Below are 25,163 nucleotides of genomic sequence, written 5' to 3' on the forward strand. Positions count from 1 at the left end.
TCCAGCTTTCAAAATGTTTTGTCTTCTATTAGATAACTTTTTTATATTAAGTGGATTTCCCTTATTAGCATGATATTTAGTTCCTTGTTCTGCAGAATGTCAGTCTAAAGCACAGTAGGTTATGAATGCACTTTCCTTTGTGGTGTGGTATGAGTCAATATCCTGTATAAATTGTGGATGATTCCTGTTGCATAAATGCAAGTCAGTTCTCGCAATGTACATTATGGGATGACTTTTTTTTTTTTTTTTGGTACACTCATCCAACAGAAGCAGTCACTGCAGGTTTCTGCTTGAATAGTGTGTATACGAATCTGCCCATGTGGCATGTCTTTGCTCTTGCTTCCCAGACCTTTGCAGAATTTTCCTGGGAAAGTACAGACATAAGTTGCAAGTAGTAAGTGTTACCACCTTTACTGTACTCCTTTAACTCAAAAAGTCTGAAACGTAGGCTTCTTGAGATGGCTGAGCATCTGACAGATCAGCAGCTAGGATACTGACTTTGTTGAGATGCACACATTTGTTAACACTATTACATGGCATTTTTCTTTAGAGATCTGCTTGATTGCTGGTATCCTTCTGCACTCCCAAGTGCTATGTCAAGACATCTCTTCCATTATAGCTGTATGCCTGTTAAAACTTATTACTATTACTTGCTTTGAACCTTTTGTAACAGCAGAATTGTATTTCCTTTCTTAAGGGTGAGGGGGCCTGCAGAGGGGCTCTGCAGCGGTTAGTTGTAGTATTCCTTGCCAGAGAAGGAACTTGAAACACCACAGTCTAAGAAACTGACAATTCCTCTGTCATTTGTAGGTTAAACAACTGCAAATTTTACTATGAAGTATTTGTTAATAAAGTCATACGTGTAACCTCTGAAAACGCTTGATCTCTGGAAACCTTTTTTTTTTTTTCCTGGAAGGACTATTTCCTTTTAAATGCAAGTTTACTTCTGCTAATATTTGCTCATTTAAAGCAGAAAACACTTTAATACTTTAAGATTTTTTTTTTTTTCAAGTGATGCTATTTCAGAATTAGACTACTGTGTAATACAGATTTGGTATATATGCAACCTGTTGCCTTTACTAGTATAGTTCCCTCCCTTTGAGGTCATATCTCCAGGCTTTTTAGTCTGTATTATTCCATCAGTTCTGAACTTGTAGTCAAAGGTCACAAAAGATTGAAGTACCTAAACAATAATTTTGCTTTATGGGAATAGGTCTAGCCATGCTTAAACAAAACAAAATAAAAAGCCTCAGCAACCTCTAAAATTGCCTAGGAAAGCTTGTTTGTTTGTTTTTTAACTGAAAAATCTGCATACTGGGAGGGGGCAAAAAGAATTGGAAAGTTTGGTTTAATGCTCAAGTTTTTTGAGAAATGAAAGGAAAAATTTTGGTACCGATAATACTTTAGTGAAATCAAATGATCATTCTTTATTTGTCTTTGCAGATGAAAAAAAGAAAACAAAGAAAATTGACAATGAACTCAATCCTGTTTGGAATGAGGTAATTTTATTTGAATTAATTCTTGATCTTTTATGATACAAAATGCTTATAAAATTTGAAAGTCAGTTTCTACAGTTGTGAATATTAGAGGCTGGATCTATTGAATGTATGTTCTTAAAAGGTGTTAATAAATACAAGTGAATGTGTTCATCCTGTGCCACATACTATAATCCAGTAAATAATGATTTTAGGTAAATGTCAATGAGTATCTGGTGAGTTTGTGGTATGTGGTTGGTATTCTTTTCCTTTTTATTTAGGACCAAATGATATTCCGCCCTTCAGTACTGTATATGAGTGTGTAATTGGATCCTTTATGATATATTAAGGAAAAAAAACACAGAATGAATTGTAAACTGAAGTTCCTTGTGGTTTACGCTATGGCTGCTATTTTGCAGCCATACTGACTTCCTCCAGATTTGGAGGGGAATTGTACCTGATCTTATGAGTAATAATAAACTACTCAGTATGGCAAAGTGGAACTGCAAAAGATAGTATCTAAATATTATACAATTGAGTTCTTTCTCTGTATTGTTAATAGAAAGCAGCAACTCAGTGTTCATGAGCATGTTCCAAGATTTCAAATTTTGCTTTTGCAAATGCCAGTTCATACTTGTATATCTCTAACTAAATGCAGAATTTATTTCTGACTAATTTTACTGTGTATACTGCTTTGCTGTTAATTACCTTGTATGTAAGTTGTAATATGATTTAGTTTTGTTACTACTTTTTTTTTTCCCCCTCAGATTCTTGAATTTGACTTGAAAGGAATCCCTCTGGATAATTCATCTTCCCTGGCTGCTATTGTAAAGGATTTTGAAACAATTGGACAAAACAAGTATGTACTTTTTTGCAGCATTAAACACAACTTTTAACATAGAAGTCTAGGAAAAAATTAAAACTGATAGTTGCTGCAGAGAAATGATTTGTGCAATTCAGTGTTTTCTGATGTAACAACTACCCTTAGCCTGTAAGGCAGCATGTTTCCCATCCCTCACCCATTGGATTGTTACTGTGAAGAAAGCCCCAGCTTAATTTTAGAAATTCTGAAGTCCAAGGTGTTTAAGGCAGAACTTTGTTAAAATTCAGACTCCTGTGGCTATTACTGCCACTTGAAAAGCACAGATACCATGATTCAGTCAGTACTTTCTTGTAGTTAAGGTTCTTGTGTAAGTAGACTTCTGTCACTTCAGATACCTGGAGCAGGTCGTTATCTTGCAGAAGTGTGCAGTGCAGTACCCAAAACTACTATACTTAATAAATTTCCAAAAATTAGCCCTGAAGAAATTGTAATGCTGTTAAAAGCTCTTATATTTAAAATCTCCATAAGATGCTGTATTTTACATCACTTATCAAAGTATTGTCTAGGAAAGGAAGCAGAAGTTGTTCAATTTCCTACCTTGTCTGAAGGGATTCATCTCCTGGGAGAGTAACTTAATCATCAGGATAAATATGTTGAATAAAATTGTCTTGGGAATGAAATCCAGGTTCCTTTTCCTTTGAGTATCCTAGTAAATGGAATCTATGAAAAGTCAGGTTCCTTACTCTTCCTGACTCAATGAATTTTAAACTCTCTGTGCAGTTAATAAAAGGCTTGAAAAGAAGAGTAACTTCCCCAAGGTCAACTTGTAAATTTCTTTTTAGTGGGAGGGTATATTCCCTTACACTGAGCAGAGGAACTAAATCTCAGCTTAGCCTGTTGGCTGAATGTTATAAACCTAAGGCTTGTGACATATATTGAAGATTGACAACACTGTTGCTACCTTCTCTTCTGGTTTTATTATAAAAATATTTTAAAAGCAGTGAGGATTTTTGTTTTGTTGGTGGCTTTGTTGTGTTTTGCGTTTTTTTTTTTATTATTTTTAAGAAAATATTTAGTTTGATATTAAGAGAGTCTTCTGGGAAAAGTAAATCAAATAAATGGAAGGATATGCATATCTGACTTTCCATTTGTTAGGGGAACTAGGGTTATAAAAATGGGAAATGAGAATTACCTTTTCTGTTCTTCATTTATCTGAAAGGAAAGCAGAGATTCCTGCTATCAGTAAAGGATTTAGTGTGTAGGTCTTCCACACGCAGACATACCCATTTTCTTTATGTCGATCATGTGCAGGAATTTAAGGCTTTTTCTTTCCTGCTCCATTTCTCTTCTGGTTTGTACTGTTAGTATATGCAGGGAGGCCTGTGAATCCTGCTCTAAAAATCTGAACTTTCCTAATATAATATGTAGAGCGTCTATATAATTAACATCAGCCTAAGTATTTTTCAGGCATCTAAAAATCAAATATCATGGGATCTGAGGCTGCAGATTTTTTTTATTTTTTTTTTCCATTGTGAGAGGCTGAACGAGAGTTTCATTCATGCAGTTTTGTCAGGCTTTTGAGGAAGTCCTCACTGCTCAGACAAAAATTCTTCATGCAGTACTAAGTACTTAGTTTAAGTTTTGACTAAATCAGGCTTCATTATCAACTTTACAGAACTAAAGATAGACAAATAGATAAACAAACCATATCTACCCATGTCTGGAAGGATATAACATAAAATGTGAATGGATTTCCTTCAACTAAACAAAGAAAAATTTGTCCAGGCTTTCTAGACATGCTGTGATTACAGCAGAAAAGTGTTTTCTGTGATAAACAAGAACTTGCAAGCCACACTTATAAAAACCTCCATCAGCAGAGATGACCCACTGTAGCTGTTGCCACTGCTGAAATATACCACCCACTGCCTCACTGTGCTTACATTCTCTGTTTGGTCTCCAAAAACATTCAGCAAGCATTGATGAATGTGAGTGGTGCCATTTTTTCCACATGTAGAAATTCAGTTCCACATCTTTGGCTCGTACACATCCATGTCAGACACTATTTTGTCAGACTTCCTCTCAGCTGCCATCTGTGGCAACAACATGTAATGGAATACTGGTGGGAAGGTTGAACCTCCTCTGCCATACCACCAACATCTGCCTCTGCTGTGGGAAAACAGATTAATATGGGAGGCATTACTTTTGGAGCTGCCCTCATAAAATATTATATATAGATAATGTATAAGAGTAACAAAACATTTTAATTTTTAATGTTTTTTATTAAAACATAAAAAAGAGCAACAAAACCATAAAACTAGTGGAGTATGCGGCCTTGTTTTTGTGAATGTAATGCATCAGTGTTGTTTAGTGGCAGTGGTTGCCATTCCTAGTGAGCTCTCAAGGTATTTGTCAGAGATTTATGATGAAATTTTTCCCAGTTTTCATCCTTGAAAATAGTTGTTTGCAAATGTAAGTACTGCCAAAAAGTGAAGGCATGAATAAGGTGTGACTGTGAAGCGAGGGATATTTGTCTGTGTGACAGATTATAAAAGCCAACTAGAGAGAGACAATTGCATTTTTTTACTTGAATATCTGGTTGCAATGCTGTACAATTCATTTGAAAATTTGCAGGTCATGTATTTATGTTGACTGAAAATGGAGTCGCAAATATAGCAAAGAAAGTGATAATTTTTTTTGCAATCCTGAGACCTGTATAAAAATGATACAATGATCTAATGAGACAAAGTATCAAAATGCATTACATTATTTGCAATAACTTGAGTTACCACTCTGTGATGTTCATTTGGCACTGAGTGATGGGAATGCCTGGGGCTGGGCTGGGCCACTCAGTGGGGCAGAGCCACTGCCATGATGGTGCGGGGCAGGGGGCATTGCAAGCTATGCTGGGCCACATGTGGCCAGCGAGTTGGATGTGCCTGTTTTAGGCAATCCACAGCAGGGATAGAACGTATTATTTTGTGTCCAAACATGATTGCACTAAAAGCTCTGGCAAAGCCAGGGAGTTCTTTCTTAACACTCCTATCAAGATAAAGCTTTTAGTCTGTTTAAGCTCCTATAGTGGTTAGGATCTTCAGCTAATCTGCTTTTTGCTGAAAAAGTAAATAGGTATATTTCGCCAAGTATCCACTCTTGAAGTCAGAGAGGAATTTTTAAAATGCAAGCAGGAAAAAAAACAGCACAACCCTTGTCCAAAATGAGATGTCAGTTCCCTACTACTTTGTATGAAGTTCCAAGATTTTTAAAAGGATCAGTTCCTTTCCTGGTCAGCCCCTTTCTCTCCGTGAATGCCAAGTAGGGCTAATGCTGTTTTGAAAGGCAATGATGATGAATTTGCATATTTTATGGCACTATTTGCACCTATTGATAGCAGTCTACTTCCATTGTAGATTTCTTTATGCTTTTCTACCTCCTCCCAACTGTTAAACTGCATTTCGTATTTTTATAGTGCTTCGTCAGGTCTGCCTTTAAAACTCGCTATGTGACCAGATGCCCTCAGATCCCTGAGATTTCTTTAAGTCAGTAAAGCAGTAAAGCATGCCTCTGACTTTAGGAAAATCCCAGAAACCACTTAATGGAGGAAAGCTTGCCAGGAATCCTAATGTTGTAATGGAATTTGTAGATTATTACCAAAAAAAGGAAGGTACTTAACTTGAGTCCTTAAAATACTTCATTCTGTACAGGGGTTCAAACTGTAGCAAGCATGTTTTTCAAACCCTTTTTGTAACTATCATCTGGGCTTGTGACTTGGGCTTGTAGAGCCTAACCACAGTTAATACAAATGCCATGGTTATGTAGTGTGTCCACTTATTCTGTGTACAAATTAAAAAAAAAAATTGGAAAAAAAAAAGAAGTAAAATTCTTTGGGAAAGTGATTTTTCATGCCCAGAGCTGTGCAAGAATACATATAGTCCATACTGAAGATGGAGCAGTGCCTGCAAAGTTGTTATCTTTGAAAATAAATCCTGAAAACCCCCCACATATTTGCAGTATGTGATGTATTTGGCAAGGAAACAGGATAAGCAGAGTTAGAAATAGGAATAGATGAGTAGGCATCCTGACTCCAATGTGATAATAGGAAATGTCATCTCAAAATTTCTTTTAAAAACAGAAAGCACTGTAACAGCAGAAGAGGCTTTATGTTAATGAATTTCTAGTGACAGGAGTACATAAAAGAGGGAGAGAAAGTTCTGGAATGAGTTTCCCACATAATACTTGCATGCATGCTGAACCTTTATTTCTGTAGTTACTGATCCTATTTAGTATCATTGAGTTGGGGAAGGTTTTAGATCTTCCATGTTATTGTTTTGATATTGCTTACGCTCTTCAGAATAGTCTGATAGTTGTTTTTATCAAGGTGGTCTCAATAACAATTTGAGTCTCTAAAAGCTGCTGAGACTAAAACTTACTTAAATTAAGAATACTTTAAAATTTTTCTTCTTTTTAATACAAAAATCATGTCTTTAAAGACAAGACCTTCTAGTTAGCCAAACACAGTGGTATATTTATTGAATCGGTGCATAAATGTAATAGAAATTAAGCTTATTTCCAGGTTATCCTTGTTTATCTGTAATCATAGAATAGTTTGAGTTGGAAGGGACTTTTAGGGGTCATAGTCCAGCTCCCCTGCAGCTAGATAAAGAATGTAGGTTTTTAGTTCCTACAATAATTCAAATTTTGGTTCCCAAATGAAACCTTTTTCATGACATGTAGCTCAACTTCCGGTGAAATGAGCACTTTACATTTATAATTAGGGAACTATTGCAGTCCCTAAAAGGTTTGTGAAAGTCTTGTACTGCAAGGAGGTCAATTACACAATTCTGTTTTCTTTGTATATATATCTGAGAAGATTTTTGTTGAAAACCCCTTCAGTTAATTTTTCTATGAATTTGTTTCTCTGTGAGGTGGATAGCACACAGCTGCAGCAATGCACCGTTCTGAAAAGATGCTCAGAACAGTGTGCAAATAACACCGCTTTGCATTGTCTGCATTCTAGTTCAGGATCGGAAAGGTCAAGTTCAATATCTGCCTATGGTCCTTATTAATTTCATTATAAATGACAGTAATGTTAAACAAAGCAACAAACAAACATAAAGCGGGGCAGGAAAGTGAGTGCTGTAGTATATTGTATTAATTTTTAGATATAATATTGATGTTGCTAACTGAACTCAACCTTTTCAGACAAAGACTCATTATTTCAGAAAAAACAGTTTTTGTCATGGACTTTTGACACTATTTGTGAGCTTTGGAATTATGTCTTGTGCTTGATGTAATGGGATTTGACTCTAAATCATATAAATTGTTCATTGCTGTAATCTTTTCTGTAGTTTTTTTTTTTAATGTTACTTTCCCTTGAATTCTAGATTGAACTGGGATTTAGCTTTTGATTGTAAAAGGTTTGTGTAGGGGACTGTTTGCTGAGAGAGCAATGAGAAGAAACTACACCATGTGTTCCGCCTTATTTTCTTTGTTCTAGAGGAATGTTCTTACAGTGGAGCAGGATGAGGAGCACTGTGGGTGACTCATTGCTTTGGCATGTTTCTGTAAAAACAAGCTTGAAAGAACACTTGAGTGTTTTCCCTTTCTCTTTTCCTGGAGATAGAATTTACTGTTCTATTTACAAGATCACTAAACTTTTGCAGATAGATTAAATGAGTACTGTTCATGGTAAAAAGACACAGTCGTTCAAAAAGATAAATGAAGCAAACCACACTTACATGTATGTGGACAGATCATCATAGGAATAAACCAGAAAGTACTCATGATCTGTGTTGAGCTAGATTTTCCAATGTAAAGTTGTCTGAAAAAAGAACACATCTGCTTTCTATTATGTCTAGAAATGTTAGTTGAAAGATTTCAAACTCTCCAAACAAATCCTTATGCAGTTAAAAAAAAAACAAAAACCTTAAAATTGCATCAGTCATCCCTGAGAAGTTTAAAAGAAATACCATTAAGTTATAATCTTGTTTGAATGAAGTGATTTTAATTTGATTTGACAGGAAGAGCTGGGATTACATGTTTCTCTGAGTTCTTTGTGTAGTTAACAACATAGCAACGCAGAGGAGAAACAGATTGGGCACACCCTTACAGTGCAGCAAGTCATTTAATCATATTTAAGTATTTTCCATAGGTAAACAATTACTGGATTGTTTGAATCTTCCTGCAGTTGGATCCTGTAGTGTGAATTCTTTTCTTTTCACAGTCAGAGTGGCTGTGCATGAGTTGGCTTTTCTTTGCACACATTGCATGCAAGATCTAGGCTGGTTAAGATTCAGTTTGGGTGTTTTCTGCTTTGCACAAAATAATGTGTATTGTTTCTTAAAGTTTCTTTGTGAAACAACTATTATCTAATAACTAAAGGTGATAAAAGTAGTTGGTTTGCTCTTAATAAACATTTTCAAACACAAGATAATTAACAGAGGATGGGTATTGGGTCTTGTAACACAAAAGCTATAATGTAACATATATGCTGAAAGAGTGAGTGTAGAAATTATAACTCTTATGTTCAAGTTTGCTGATGAGAACAATCCGTATAAGCTCTGCCAAAGTAAACCCACAAAAATAAGGCAGAATTTAAAGGCTTGAATGTCAGCTGATATAAGGTCACTTGGAACTCAGTAGAAGTAGTATTTAAGCAGATGGAGTACTTGATATGCCAAAGAATTCAGTACAAGTTGTGACCTTCAAACAGGGATAGAGTAATAAAATGGTACTGTGAGTTAGCATTTCCTGATCCAGGAATGGGTGTGAAGTTTCACTTCTCTTGGGTATTTATTTGGGCAGCTAACGGGAAGTGCTAACCACAGCACTAACAGATTAATTAGTGTTAGCACAAATACAACACTATTTCTAATAGTTGGGCATCAGTAGCTTAGTGATTTCATGCTGATAAACTAAAGTATTTCCATTGATTATAGACAGGAAAGTATCACAGGCCGAGTATGGTAAATTATATTTCAGGTGGTTAAAAAATCTGCTTCTGAATGTGGAAGTTACATTTCTCTTTTGAGGTCTTATTCTGTGATATACCAAACTGCTTGTGGCAGGCCAGGTTCTTTTGTTTTTCTTCTGCAAAGCCAGAAAAGTTTGAGACCTGCCTGACAGGGCAGATTACGTTTACCAGTCTTGGGGATGACTGAATAGGTATGTATGCAGAGTTAAGAAGCAACGCTCAGTTGCTAAAAGATTCCCTGTCATCTTTGAAGTCATAAAGGTGAGACTTAGTGATGACCCTGAAGCAGCCCTCGTTACTTTTGAAAACAAGACTTCAGCCATTGAGTAGCCACATGACCAAAACCAGACTGGACTGGCAACCTGTTGTAGAGACTCTTATCCGGGGTTTGAACAGCTTTAAAGCAGTTTTGTCATCCTTATAGGGGAGCAATGAAACAACTGACATCCAATAAAACAACTGACATCCAATGAAAAGGAGCAGTTTGAGGAAGGCTTCCTGACTTCCTAAAGTTTCTCTAAAGCTTAGAATGAGTCTAAGATACTGTATCAGCTATTTATTAGATTTCTCAGTCTTGCTGGAGTGGAAAAAATAGGAGACTGTTGTCCAACCTGTTAGAGGAGTGTGAAATAAAGGACTTCAGAGGCCACTAGAAGCGGACAGGTGGTCTGTCTAACTGACTTAGTCTGCCTGAGGTGATCAGTATGTTAGAAAATATTACAACGTATTTAAATGTGTGCACTGTTTTTACTTGCTTAGGACAGAAGAGGATACAGAAGTGCAAACTTAGGCTGCAAAATTTCAGAAGCACTACCACTGATGAGCTATTCCTTCAGTTAATGTCACCAAATAAGAGGGTGTGGTTGCTGAACCAACCAGCCAGATGAAGCTCTTTTCAAAGTTAATATAAGTCACTCCAGCTCATATCAAAACAGAATAGCAAGCATGCAGATTTTTTTCTGCTTATGTACATGGGAAAAGATTTTATTTGCCTTTCTCTAGAAACAGGTAGGACTAGTTGGTTTTGAGTAGTCTTGGTTTTGTTTCTGTTTTTTTCCCTTTTGTGATATTTCAAGATATGTATATTTATGTCTGTTATTCTCAAATAAAAAAGCGTAGTCATAGCTGAAGGATTTTAGGAAAATTTGAAATAAAATTTTTTATTAATTTTGCATTGAAGGAAGAATAGTGAAGAGAAATTGATTTCTTTCAGTATCTAGCTGCATAAAGCATTCAAGCATTTGTACCACTCATTTATAGGAGTTGTTTCCCATTTGTTCATATACTTGCTTTCAATGGTATTTACATTTTGGAAGCCTATGAGATAAAGGCATTAAGCTACACAGGATTTTCCTGGCTTAACCACTTTGAGCTTTGCAATCACATGGAATGAAGTTCTTTGACTTCTCTTTGACAGCTGAATAGTATAACTGCCTGCAGGTTGTTTGCCCTCAGTGTGGTAAAATTTCGTCAAATGCAGAGGAAGATGTCTCTGGTGTATAATGTCAGACTTATGTGACTTCTATGGAGCACCAATTTGGGGAATATTAAGACATGGGGGGGGAAAGCCTTTATCTGTTTGAGAAAGGCCATCTACTATTGTTTCTTGTGCTCAGTATATATTACTGCCTGGTAAGATATGCTGAATGAAATCATTGCTGAAGGCAATGTCAAATAATACTGCAGTTGGAGTTACAAATAGGAGAACTGTGGTAATGCATATCTGATGTTTGCAATTTAAGTTTTTCTTGTGAAGCGAATGCAATTATTACATAACAGGGGAAAATAATTCTTATGCTCCCTGAAGTTGAGAAATGCATGGAGTCAGAGCATCAGCTTGTACAGTCAACAAATATACAGTGTGATGTGGTTAGGCTGATATCTACAGATCATATAGCTAGAAAGATTATCACAGTAGAAAGGGATAATCGCAAATAAATGGGAATGCTCACCTGTGTCCTAGTATCACAGGAAAACTCCAAAGGGAGCAATCTCCAGGAAGAGATCCTGAGATCCTTCCTCAGTGGCAGCCAGCCCTTAAATGAGGTCTAAGAGAGGTGCAGCCAGGCTCCACCCCTTCTGGTCACACAGCTGAATTGCCTTCACCTGTGCTCCCAGGGCTGACTCGGTGCTTGTCTCAGGTGATCAATCAGAGGTTCAGCCCATGATTCAATAATTCCCATACACAACTAATGTTCAGCTCTGTACAACAGTTTGTAAAAATCAAAAATGTACTTAGGATTGATTAAATGCCCACTGAAAATAACCTGTATTTCTATGGCTTTTAAAGAATGCTGGATCGAGACTACACTACTGAATTGAGGTGTCTGTTTAATAAAGGGAAGAAAAGCAGGTATCAGAAATGGAATCAGAGTTTCAATTGTGATAAGTTTAAAGGTTAGAACAGCTTTACCTGTGCTGCATAGCCTGCGATTTAGCTGAGAAGACACTGTCTGAAACCTTTTAGTGAAGGAGAGGAGGCTGGACTGGAGAGGTTCTGAGATCTGAAGTAGAGTATCCCCCATCAAAAGTAACTGAAGTGTTCAGTGAAGTGGAGGATAAAACAAAATGGCAATAGTATGAATGCAGACAGAGCAGAATGTTTTGTGTTTTTTTTTTAAGGTGGGATAGAGAAGGAGAAAGACAGATTAAGACAAGAGAAGGAAAGGTAGATTGGGAAGCAGAGTGTCTAGAGGATTTCAATGAGAAATGTCAGCAGGGAACTGGAAACAAGTTCTGCATCTGGCATGCAGAGTTGTATAAATGGGAAGATGGAGAGACTGAACTGCACAGACCCAGCATAATCCTGAAAAATTATCAGAATTATTAATCCTGATATTAATCACGATTAATTTATCTCAATATATTTATCAGGAACAAAAATGGAGACAGGAGTGAAAGGTTAGAAGAATGAGTCAAACAAAAGATAACTGGGATTGGAGGTGTGAAGTGAACTGGGAAAGCAGAGTTGCTTTACAAGGTGATTCAAATGGGTTATTTTAGCAGGAAGTGTAGGGTTTTGTGGACAGCTAAACAAAAGCTGTAGTATGTAATATCTGAAATCAGTATTTGCAGGAAAGTAGTGTTTTATACCTATCCTAATGTACTTAGTAACTTAGGCTCTTGTGACATAGCACCTGAGAATGGCTACGATAATGCTGTTGCTTCATGTCACAAATGCCTTTGGATCTTTACCCTCTGCGTGTAAAAGCACCATAATCTAAAAAGCAATGTAATCTACTCAAAGGGACTGCACTTAAATTTTTTTTTCCCATGTCAGCAGCAAAATTGGTATCTTGTTTGAAAAAGTCCTCTTACAGTATTTACAGGATGAAATTATCGTAGGGGTTTCTCACTGGCAAAAATCTCACTTATTCCAATAATCCACTTTATAGGTGTTAACTGTTACTATATACTTTGATAACTAAATGCAGTGCCAGACACTGTGAGACTGATTCCGCACAGATAGAAACTCAGCTTAAAAGAAATTTTTCAGTTTAAAAATGAATGCAATTTTCACTTTTTAATGAAGATGAGGGTTAGAAAGGCAGTTTCAAGAAGGCAGAAGCAGCTCAAGAGAGTCTGACTTGTAACTCCTGGGCATCTTCTTTTGGTAGAGGCATATATAACCATTTAGAGAATCAAGAGGCAAGCATGATAAACCTATTTGAAAATGTAGAGTATGGTAAAAAAGATCATTCATGAACAATGTAGAAAGAACATTGCATTTGTTCTGTTTCATTGTTTTTATTACAGAGGTGTGTGTGTGTCTTTTGGTGTATGTTTTTGGGTGTTAAAGCTGTAACATCTGTATGCAGTACTTTTCATCTGAGAGTTTGCAAAATTATATAGGAAAAGATTAGATTGCCAGTGAGAACTGTGAGTGAAACAATTAACATGACTAATGATGGTTATACAGAATATAATAATCAGAAATGTATATATTATTTTAATTTACTTGTTTAAAAGTGTCTCTTCTGTGAAGAAAATCAGTACCTATACGCTCAATGAAAAAGAAAATATGAATTAGCACTACTCAGTCATTAGATGACATCTGCAATGATCTTTTAGGTTTTCAAGTTACAGCTGGAATTGTTTGGCTGACAGACACAAGCTATGGATGAAAAGGAACTTGTGCTAAACAAATACTTGTATTGTAATAATGATATTTACTTCATTTCAGGTTAATTGGCAGTGCATCCATAGCACTTAAGGATCTTGTTGGTAACCAAAGCAGATCATGCCCTTTCAAACTCATACCTCTGCTAAATGAAAGGGGACAAGAAACTGGAGTGAGTGGCTTACATTTCCTGCTTTTATTGTAGTCTTGATAAAAAATGTTCCAGCAGCAAGAAGCAAATATATTTTAAAGTTATTTTTACTGTATTGATTAAGTGCTTTGCAGTTTCGTAGTAAAAGCTTTAGACAAATATAATTTATAGCAAGATGTAATTATTCCTGTATAGTCAGCCTGATTGATATCAGAGAGATTCCTTTAAGTTAGTTAAACTATTTTCTGTGCATGTATTACGTATTTGTATATGTTCTGTAGATACAATGAGACACAGGATGTACTTAATACTAGGCTGATTTTCACATACATGTATTTTTTTCCTAAGAAACAAGTTGACTTCACTTTTGCTGTATTCTTTCTAATGTCCACCTGTGTCATAGCAGTGATTCTAGGAAGCACATAATCATGTGAATGTTTACTTCCAGCTGGTTCTGAAAATTACACAAGAACTTGCTTAACTTAGTTTAGCATGAGTTTAAATTTAACAGAGTGATTAACCAGTCTGATAAAAGTAATGTCTGGAACGAAACTTAATGTTTGTGCAGACTGGCTGCTAAGGCACTTTATATTACATTCCAGCTCACGTAATAAGAGGCCTTAAAGGGTAATTTCTGTATTTCATCAGCTACAGTTTAATATCATGGTTAGTTGGTTATGGAGTCTGTTTCTTTTTTTCCTGACTCCTCATGTTACTGTGGCAACTCGGAATAATAATGTTTTATTCAATCATCTAAAACCACAGTGAAGCACAAAAATGCAATTCTGCAATTAGAATGGAAAATGAGATGTGTTTTTACTTCCAGGATGGAAGCATGAACTGGCTTTAAAGGGCCAGATAGGAAATGCTGCTTTTTTTTCAGACTTACGTTGCTAGTCAGATAGTGCTATTTCTATTTTTGTTTTTTCACTTTTCAATGTAGGATGTCACCTAATCTTCATCAGTATCGTGAAACTAAATAAATTAAAATTTGTTGAATGTGTTATGTACTTGTATTGGAATTGATTTTTCTAAATATAAAAAATATACATCATTTTGTAAAATAAAATTTTAGAGCAATAGTCTGAAATTTTATTATAAACTTACCTGTGAACATATGTAGTTGTTCTAATACTGTACATGAATAATAACTCACTGCTTTAAATGAGTTGTTGTGAACATAGAAAACCATGTATTTTTCTGTAGGCAACAATAGATTTGGTAGTAGGATATGAGCCACCAGCCGGACCTGCAAATCCAAATGACCCAGGAGGGACCAATATACAAGAAGGTATTTCAATCTTTTTTTCAGAAAATTATTGTTTGCTCTCTTATGTGTCATTTTAACCAGACTTTTGCTGAGAATGTTTTTGAGATCCTCCATTTTTTCCAACTCATCAGAGAACTGTGAAGGAACAACTGTTTTCAGTTGACAGGTAAATAATTACACTAACAGTCAGACCATGCTTGTGCAGAAATAATTAAATGTAATAAATGTTTTATGCTTGAGAAGAAATAAATCAGTTTGACTATTATCTACTGATATTAAGTAACATAAGATAGGAAAGAAGATGAAGAGTCTCCCGAGGTGAAATTTTGATTCCACTGAGACATGTGCTTGGGAAGTGGAAGAATAGGTAATGCAGACACAAAAGTTGTGTGTTAAATTACTAAAACTCAGAATAATTATGTGGAAATGTGGACTTGAAGGCTAAAAATGTTAATTGACTTGTAGGAGATTAGTTTGATAGTTTTTAAAAGATATTCTATAATGGAATACAGATAAAAAGAGGTTTTTAGATAGTATCCAGCAACTGAAAATTTCAGTGCTAGCTAGCAAACAACTCTTAGTACATTATTGTAAATGCCTATTTCCTATTAAATGAAATGATTTATGATTGCTGCAGTTCTGAATCAGAAGTTAGAAATGAAGTGTTAAGTCAGGGTGTTTAATCAAGTTGCGTGTTTCAACCAGGGCAGATGGATTCTTAAAGTTGTTAGGGAGATGGAGACTTCCAGACACAAAATATATGTCAATCATGATTTTAGGCATCTATCTCTTACAAGGATCACTGAGGAATTCTTTATGCAAAGTGATCAACGTCTTGTGTTTGTAAACTAACTCATGAATTTAACAAGCATTCTGTTAATGCTAACTACCATACACAGCATGTTCTTGTACATTTTACCATATTCGTTGTCCTTCATTTAATAAAGGAAGCTAAAAACACAAGGGAATGACACTTCTGTGGTCTATATATTTATAGATCCTGTTTCATAATACTGGAATTTCACTGTATGATTCAGTACTGTAGTGTCATGGGGTCGTAGAATTGTGTTCCGCAAAGATACTGTGATTTCAGAACCCTCTTTAAAGAGGATTTTTAACAAACTTCCCCTTATTCTACAGATGTATGCTGTATAGGTGGATTCAACGTTTTATTTTAAATGGCAGTATTTCCCTTCACACACTCATAAATGGTTTCATATTTTCAAGATACTGAAGTAAAAACCAATGCTATGCAACAGTCTAGTCTTGCTGCTAGGAGAAATGCCATCCACCAGTTGAAGCTAAGCTCAACATGAGCCAGCATTCTGCATCTGTGGCCCAGAAAGCCAACTGTATCCTAGGCTGCATGAAAAGAAGTACAGTCAGCAGGGTGGGGGAGGTGATCCTGCCCCTCTGCTCTGTACTGGTGAGACCTCACAAGGAGTTACGCACATACATGTGGAGTCATCAGTACAGGAGCACATGGACCTGCTGGAGTGCATCCAGAGGAGGGCCACAAAAATGATTCAAATGATGGAACACCTCCTCTACAAGGACAGGCTGAAAGAATTGGTGCTGTTCAGCCTGGAGAAGAGAAGGCTTTGGGGAGACCTAAGAGTGGCCTTTCAGTGTCTAAAGGGAGACTAAAGACAGACTGTTTAGCGGGGTTTGTTGTGATAAGCAAGGGGAAATAGTTTCAAACTAATAGATTTAGATTGGATGTAAGGAAGTTGTTTTTTTTACACTAAAGGTGGTGAGACACTGGTGCAGGTTGCCTACGGAGGTGATAGATGCCTTGTCCCTGGAGACATTCAAGGTCAGGCTGAACAGGGCTCTGGGCAACCTGATCTAGTTGTCCCTGTTCATTGCAGGGGAGTTGGACTAGATGACTTTTAAGGGTCCTTTTCAACTCAAACGATTTTATAATTCTAATTGTCTTAAATAATCTGCACCTCAGATAAGGACAGATCTATGGTTAATTTGGCTAGGATATAAATGAGATAATACAATTTCAATACTATTCATGTGTGTCAGATTCTTATTACTGAAACTTCAACAAGAGTACATCAAGCTGTTTATCACCTGCACTGTTTTTAACTGTAGCAGATGGAGAAGATGACGGAGATTGTGAAGATGCTGTGGATGGTGCTGCTGGCATCACACCAATAGTTCCAAGTGGCACAAGGGAATCGCAGCTAGCTAGGCGCATCACCAAAGGAAAGAAAACACGGAGAATCCTTTCTAACAAACCACAAGATTTTCAGGTAACCAATTTATTAAATACTGCTTGCTGCCTTTTTCTGACATCACTCCTTTCACATCATATTGAGTATTTTTAATGTCAGATCGTTCAAAGCTAATGCATGTGAAGAAAACTAACCTCTAAATTTAAAAACCTTTAAAAGCCTAAATTTAAATTCCAAAGAATTTTTCATATTGTTACGGAGTTGTCCAGCTTTGGAAGAGCTGACTGAAATATATGTGAATCTTATTTGCTATATAATTGGAAGATACCAAGTTACAGTATCAGCTTTAAAAATAAGTAGTGAAAGCAAGTAAAAAAAAACCGTATTGAAAAGCTTATCTCCAATTTGTCCTGTAAAATTCAAGTAAAGTTATATTTGCTGTCATAATTTTGAAAAGTCTGTCCATATCTACCAGCTACTTGAGGTTTGATTAACTTTTTTTGATGGTGTATTCAGAAATTGCTGGACAATAGAAACCTTAGGGAATGAGCTAATACAAATGTTTGATTATTTATGTCTTTTCTTATTTATTCAGATTCGTATTAGAGTCATCGAAGGTCGTCAGTTACCTGGAAATAACATAAAACCAGTCGTCAAAGTTCATGTTTGTGGTCAGACACACCGAACAAGAATCAAAAGAGGAAACAACCCTTATTTTGATGAAGTAGGTGTTGTAAGAGTCATGTGGAACATTGCCCATGTGATATAACAAGGGCTTTGAATAGTTATGTGCAGGCTATAAAATCACCGAAAAAAAAACAGAAATTACTGTAGACCTCTATGGTGTCTGCAGCTGAGTTTTCAGTGCAGTGCTTTAGTTTACTAAGACTGCTGCACAGAATCTGGAAATGCCACTGCCTCACTATATATAATCTGTAAATGCACAGCTAGATTTCTCTCCAGATAGAGACTTGTACCTGAAGCATACGGAAATGGCAGAATAGAATTCATAGCAGCTTAAAGGGCACAAAAGTGATTGTGTATCTGGAACAGTAAATCTACAGATGTTTCACTCATACTGGCCAAAAAAAAAAGAAGAAGAAAAAAGAGAAAAAAGAGAGTGAGAAAACAACTTGCACCTTAATTTAATCAATTTGACGTCAGTATGTAGAGGAGAGACCATATTTATGTACCCTTATTTTGTGTTGAATAGAGTATTAACTGAAGTATGACTGGATTCAAACACCAAACCTGGTAAAGCACATATTATAAATAGAGCAAGTAAGCTAGTAAGTAATATATTTATCTTCACATTGTGCAACTCTCAGATTTTTTACTGTAGCGTTGAAATTCAAAGATGCAAATCATTAAAATCTCTATCACCATAAAAACTACACAAAACCTTCTTGACAGCTATTGCAGAGGTGACTAAATCAGGATTGAATGTCCTGGAGAACAAAACTTTTACAATTGTGGAATATGTTTCCCTGAGGAGAACATGAAGTGCAGAGCAAAGGCAGTGCTCAAAGTTTCCAACACAACTATACCTACTACATTCTTTTCAGTGGAAGTCTTGACTGTCTTCTGTTTTGTACTAAGTTTATTTACCATGTTCAGTTTTTAATTCTGCAGTAAATAATTATATAATGTTTTCAATACAGAGGCAGACTGAAAATATGATGACAGGTTAGGCTTCATAAGCCTCCTAAGGTCATGTTTTCAGATTTTCTTCTCAAAGGATTATATGTTTGCCATTTTGAGACAGGTTTTTTTGTTTGTTTTTACCTTAACAGATATTCTTCTACAATGTCCACATGACTCCTTTAGAGTTGCTTGATGAAACAATTAGCATTCGGGTAAGAAAGGCAGTTACATATGGGATTCTCGGGCCGTTTCACTGTCATAATTAGGAGCATTCCTGATTCATGTCTGTCTTTATAGGTATATGATTCTTACTCCCTTCGAGCAGACTGTCTAATGGGTGAATTTAAGGTGGGTGTGAAACACCTTCAGTATCTTGACCAAATTAAAAAAAACAGGAGAAATTACTGAAGTCTCTGTTTTAAGCATTTAAATTTATAGTGCTTTAGCATGGGGCCAGAGAATTACCTAGTGATGCATTGGTTGTTATGCTAGAGACTATTTGCTCTAACCACTAGCAATTGATTTTCTTATTTGAGTAGATTATTGTTAAAAGAAAACTGTATCTGCTTTATATACCAAGTTCTCTCGCTTATAATCCAAGCAAAAAAATCTATTTTCCAAAAGGTAGTTGTTCTACTCAAAAACTAACAGGCTGATTATTTAGCATGACAGCATAAAGATGCAGGTTCTGAAATGGTGTGGAAAGGTGTTCATTTGATCAGAAGTTTAAGTAAAAGAGATTACAGAAAAGTCTCTTAAAGTAACTTCTCATGATAATAGTGTGATTGGTGTTATTGGTACAGTCAATATTGGGAAGTAAATATCTCCCCTATTGAAGGTATTCCTAAAGCAGTACAAACAAAGCGTTCACATGCTAATTACAATGTTTGCTCAAATTCTCTATTATAACATTTCCAATATCAGTGTTGATTGTCTTACATTTGCTTATTTTGTACTGAAAAGATTCAGTACATCTCTAGACCAGATACGTGTGGATGAACGCTCTTTATATAAAGCAGGTTATGCCACAAATCTGGTAGCTTTTGCTTCTTGCTGCTTAGTTTCTCTATAATTTCCGACAGTGAGTGAGAGACAGTGTTGCTCTGATTGTTCATTCACTAAGAAAAATAAGCAGATGACAGCTTGTACTTCAGATGCTTTCTGTTCCTGCACAAATTTCAGGAGGAACCCCTGCAGGAGAAATTCTCTCTAGAAAATGACTGTTTTCAGACCTGTGAGGAATACTGGCCCCAGTTGTCATGAGCAGACATACTTAACCTTCTTGAACATGTTTGAAATCTGATACAATTAATACAGTAGTGGTGTATGTGCAATCTTGTCCAGGTTTTGCCTAGTGGGAGAAATATTGCTTATCTCTTACAAAAGAAAAATGAAATGATTCATTAGAAAAATGAATTTAATTTCTGCAACTGAAGGATGAGATTTTCAGCAGGAGATAGGCTTTTCAGAACTGTTTTGTTGCATTATGAATGTAAAATTAAGGGAAAATAAGGAAATTCAAGAAAGCAGTAAGCTAGCTCCATCTTCTGTCTCTGATAAATGGAAAAACCAGAGATCCAAAGAAAGAGGGAAGTAACTACCTCTGTTAGACTGTATACATCACTTATGGTGTTATTTTCTTGGATGCTATATCAAAATTCCTCATTTATCAATGTAAGGCATTTTCTCTTTTTCTTCCCAAGAATATACTGTGTAAACTTTTATCCTGTTTGTCACAAACTTGTGGAAAAACTTCAGAGGAGTTTTCCCCGCTATTTTGCTTCTATCTGTTTCTTCAGATGTGAAGTTTTTGTTCTTTATTGCAGATTGACATTGGCTATATCTATGATGAACCTGGTAAGTAACAGCTACTTCATAACTTCTTTCCTAGTTTGAAACTTGGAATTGAAACATTTTCATTACAATTTCTTAAGTAAATTGAGACTTCTGCTTAAAGTATTTAAAAAAAAAAAAAGAAAGAAAGAAAAGAAAAGAAAAACCAGTATGTAATTCCTTTCAGTGCTTTCAAGATGAAGAACAAGGACTAAAATTTGTATATTAGTTTTGGTATCAGACATTTTTTAAAAGTGCTTAAAGCACTGCAAAACTATTTGTTCATTGTGTCACTGTACTAGTATGCCATTTAATTTTTTAGCAGTACTAGATGTCTCATCTCAGTGTAGATATTGAGATCTAAGACAGGAGAATTTTTTAGCTTTGACATCATGAATTTTGCCTTTATGAAATTGTTATTATTAGGTGGGTTTTGCCTGTTTAATTTTAGGCCATGCAGTCATGAGAAAATGGCTTTTGCTGAGTGATCCTGAGGATACAAGTTCAGGAGCTAAAGGCTATATGAAAGTCAGCATGTTTGTCCTGGGAACTGGAGATGAGCCACCAGTAAGTTTGACTAACATGCTTTTTTGCTTTTCTTCTGCTCTCTCCACCTCATTCATGGATATCTATTCATGTTCCTCCTCACACTTCAGGGATTCTGCATAAGTCCTTCTGTGAGCAGTATGAAAAAGTAAGGAAATACTTAGGAATTGTTTCAAGGGCATCCAGTACTAAGTGACTCTCAAAGTGTTATCCTCTCTAATTAAGCCTTTGGGCAAACTTTGTCTATGCTGATCAACCATTTGTAGATATTTCTTTATGTCCTGGAAGAAGCAGAAATGTGCTATCCTGGTGTTGCATGTGAGCTAATATGTAATTCTACTTAACATTGGTAATCAGGCTGAGCAGGATATTGGTGTCAGTTGAAAGATTAACTCAGGAATGTCTCAGCTATTGCATAATGTAGATGAGCCTGCAGAGAAACCTGAGTACCAGAAAGCTCCAAATACTTAACTGGTAAAAATCAGGCCCATCAATAGTTTTAGGTTAGTTAATTTGATGTATAGGAAAGAATATGATTGTTTAAAGTAACTACTACTACTACTAAAAATTCAGTCCTTAACAGTCTGCTGTCTTGTCAGGGTAAAAATAGACCTGCTTCCCTGTGTCTACTTTTTTTTTTTTCCCCACCCTCGAATGTTTTCTATAGTTTCAATTCTGCTATTACCCCTGCCTGAGATTTTTACATGTTGCTCCTCCTCAATTAAAGGTAATGTGGTCCCTACAATCATGGAGTATCTCCTTGTTCCATGTTATAGAACCATGGAATAATTTGGGTTGAAAAGGACCTTTAAAGTTCATGCTGTCTTAATGATTCTTGATATAACAGTGATATTTGTAGTTTTTTATGGCGAAGTTTTTGATCTCTTTATTTTTAAAACAGTAATTTCTGGTAAATTATATCAGAATTGTACACGTTAGCTAGTTGTTATATGATGCCTTACCACAATATTAATCTCAAGATGAGTATGAAAATTGCATGAAGTTGGCATTTTGTGCGAGTATACTAATGATCATCAGATGATAATGGTTTTAAAAGTGTGATTGTGATAGGTTGGATAGAGGTGAAAATTAAATGAAATGGTTTAAGTGATTTTTTTAATTATTTTTTTTTAAATTGATAATACCACAAAATTTCATTCTTTATAGTGGAACTGACAACAGTTTTCTTCCTGAAGTGGACTGCAGGCACCAGTTTAAATAATTGCCTTAAACCTGTATGTTAAACTCCATCTTTCTTAGATAATATCTGCTGTGTACCAACGTATCTCCCAACAGGTTGAAAAAAGGGAAAGAGATAATGAAAGCGATGATGTGGAGAGCAATCTGTTACTTCCAGCTGGAATTGCACTTCGATGGGTCACTTTCCTTCTCAAAATCTACAGAGCTGAGGACATTCCACAAAGTATGTAGATTCTAACTATGTGCCTATTGGTGTACTTGATTGCACATTAGAAAAATTAATACAATAGAAGTACCTACGCTAGCTGCTCAGACACAGCTAACTATGTTAACTGTACATGAACGTATAACATTGCTGCTTGAGCCAGTAATTCTGTGATGGCTTAAGTAGCCTATTTCAGCCCTTTGGTAGTACTCAGTATATCTTCTTAATTCTTACAATGGATAATTTAATGTTATCCACTAGATTAGTGATGTTCATATGTTGATGACTGCACTTCAAGAGGTGGTTCATTAGCCTTCATCCAATCACAGAAGTTATATGCACATAATTAACATTCAAGCACAGTTGGTCTGCAGGTATACTGAATGTTCTATGATTGGTTTTGAGTATGCTGTGCATGTGCCAATTTTATCCCTTTATAGCACAATTTCTCCCCTCTATCTGTGACAGATGGCCATGTATACAGGTACTTGAGCAAAACATTTCAAATATACAACTATGACTGTCAATTCAGGAGCACACAAGCACTCTTTATGGTGTTTCAGGAATTTATATTCTTGAAATTACATCAGAGCCTAAGTTCTCCCCTTTCACCAATAAATATCTGCTCTTCCTAACTTTGTTCATCGGATTAGACTTCACTCTACCTTGATCTATTAATTGGTTGATTTTAGTGTGAATGTTATGGCGAGTTTAAAATTGGAGAAAAACAAATATACAGACTTTAATTTCTGTTTTGAATATTCTCTTCAGTGGATGATGCTTTTGCACAGACTGTCAAGGAAATATTTGGAGGAGAAGCAGACAAGAAAAATCTGGTAGATCCCTTTGTGGAAGTTTCTTTTGCTGGAAAAAAGGTAATTAAACAAATATCTGAGTCATTGCATTTTAATCACGGTCGTGAGGGAGAATTTATATGCCAATATATGTTTTAAGCTTACCAAAATTATGGAAATGTAAGAGCATTGGTGCTAAACTTCACCTAATAAAACGAGGACAGTCTACAAGGTACAGAAGAATGGGTGTAAAGCTGATGACTAATAAAAAGAATGTATGACTAAAGGCTAAGAACTGATGCATGCCAGATTGCTTATCTATTAGTTCCTGATTGCTTTTTTGTAACTGGTTGTGCGGATTTTTCTCGACAGTTAACAGCATTTGTACGTTTTGTGAGTAATATGTTCCTCAGAATACCAAATTTGAGCTGAAATTCAATTGCACAGCCTACACTCATAGCTATCCAGTCTTAAAGAGAAAAAATGTCAGTCCTTGATTATGCTGTATAATGAAGTTACCACCCTCAGTAAGCCAGATCTCACAGGAGATTTTCAGTAGACATTATTAACAAATAATACAGGCTCCCCCATAAAGTATATTCTTCATCAAAATCTGCATAAACTAAGTTGAAATTAGGTCCTTCGTCTTGTTTCTTTGCAGTGGTTAGGGATCATTATTAGTTTGCAGGCACCTTCATTATAGCTAGTGGAAACAAGAAGCTTTTTTTTCCCCTTAGGGTAATTCCAGTCTCGGGTTTAAACACTATTTCAGAATTTACCCTCCAATAGTCATTAAGGTTGCCTATGCAGGTCAGTTTAGCAATGTTTATGAATTGAAAACAACTGGTTTATTGCAGCGTAAGAACCTCAGTATTCATCACTACCCCTTATCTCTCTGAGTAGAATACGACTGATCCAAAATCATAGCTAGAATATGCTTTTTTGGTCCATTTTATCTTTGTCCTTTTTTATGTTTTTTTCAGGTTTGCACAAACATAATTGAGAGAAATGCTAATCCAGAATGGAACCAAATTATTTATCTTCAAGTCAAGGTCAGGTTTTTTTTTTCTTTTTTATTTGGAAAACAGACATTCTTTTGGTACCCAAAGTATTAAGATTAGAGAGTTGAAACAATTAATGGGTTATTTTATTATCATTGCTTTTTTTTCAGTTTCCCTCAATGTGTGAGAAAATAAAGCTTGCAGTTGTTGACTGGTGAGTTATGACTTAAAGCACTGGACAACATAAATTATATTATGTGAAGTCTGATTCTTTAGCTGTCAGATATTCTTAGTCTCAATCTATAAGCGTATTTAAGAAGATGTGTAGGTATCCTTAATAATACGGTTTCTTTACAAGAAGCCTAATTTGCATAGTGTTAGTTTTGTGCAGTGAGCAATAAACACTACTGTTACTTAGGTGATAGTGAAGAATAGTATTTGTAATATTTGTGTTTGTCTTTTTTCTTTCCTAGTTTTGTGCCCATTAACTAGTACATTCATATTTTTAAAAATGTTTGAATTCCATTGCATTTTCAGATAAAACTTGAATGACTTTACAATATCTGTAAATATTTGTCTTGCACATATTAATACTGTCTTCGCTATTAATCCATGGATTGTTGAATATTAAGCACACTTTGCATTTAGGTTTAGGTGGTTCAAATCTTTGTATGCTGGAGTTGCTGTTCTATCTGTATGCCTGTTTACTCTTACTAAGCATAGTTCTGGAGAGAAGGCAGAAAATCTCACAGGGATCTGGTTTGCAAATTTCTGACTACTACAAATTTCTGACTGTATCCTGAGCTATATAACTGATTATTTTCAGCAGGGCTTCTAAGTTGGTTACTAAATTCTACTATTTTTAAGGAGTTTTTCAGTTTTTCATGATTTCCTCATGATAAAAACCATTTTTGTAACTAGTCATTACCTTCTGCTAATGATAAA

General features: G+C 35.6%; 1 protein-coding gene across 7 annotated transcripts in view; it reads left to right on the forward strand.

Moving 5' to 3' along the window:
* MYOF (myoferlin) overlaps positions 1 to 25,163 on the forward strand; it is a 68,210-nt gene that overhangs the window by 4,563 nt on the left and 38,484 nt on the right. For 5 of the 7 annotated variants that reach the window (XM_019617670.2, XM_019617669.2, XM_010714553.3 and 2 more), the window contains exons 2-15: positions 1,444 to 1,499; positions 2,243 to 2,334; positions 13,452 to 13,560; positions 14,746 to 14,830; positions 16,913 to 17,073; positions 17,591 to 17,719; positions 18,789 to 18,851; positions 18,937 to 18,987; positions 20,466 to 20,496; positions 20,924 to 21,039; positions 22,315 to 22,441; positions 23,195 to 23,298; positions 24,201 to 24,269; positions 24,389 to 24,432. In XM_019617670.2, the coding sequence (XP_019473215.1) occupies positions 1,444 to 1,499; positions 2,243 to 2,334; positions 13,452 to 13,560; positions 14,746 to 14,830; positions 16,913 to 17,073; positions 17,591 to 17,719; positions 18,789 to 18,851; positions 18,937 to 18,987; positions 20,466 to 20,496; positions 20,924 to 21,039; positions 22,315 to 22,441; positions 23,195 to 23,298; positions 24,201 to 24,269; positions 24,389 to 24,432 (1,237 nt within the window). The remainder of the gene's footprint in view (positions 1 to 1,443; positions 1,500 to 2,242; positions 2,335 to 13,451; positions 13,561 to 14,745; positions 14,831 to 16,912; positions 17,074 to 17,590; positions 17,720 to 18,788; positions 18,852 to 18,936; positions 18,988 to 20,465; positions 20,497 to 20,923; positions 21,040 to 22,314; positions 22,442 to 23,194; positions 23,299 to 24,200; positions 24,270 to 24,388; positions 24,433 to 25,163) is intronic. The other 2 variants (XM_019617666.2, XM_019617668.2) reach the window with 1 other exon arrangement.

The sequence above is a fragment of the Meleagris gallopavo genome, chromosome 8, assembly GCF_000146605.3.
Source record: "Meleagris gallopavo isolate NT-WF06-2002-E0010 breed Aviagen turkey brand Nicholas breeding stock chromosome 8, Turkey_5.1, whole genome shotgun sequence".
Classification (NCBI taxonomy): Eukaryota; Metazoa; Chordata; class Aves; order Galliformes; family Phasianidae; genus Meleagris; species Meleagris gallopavo.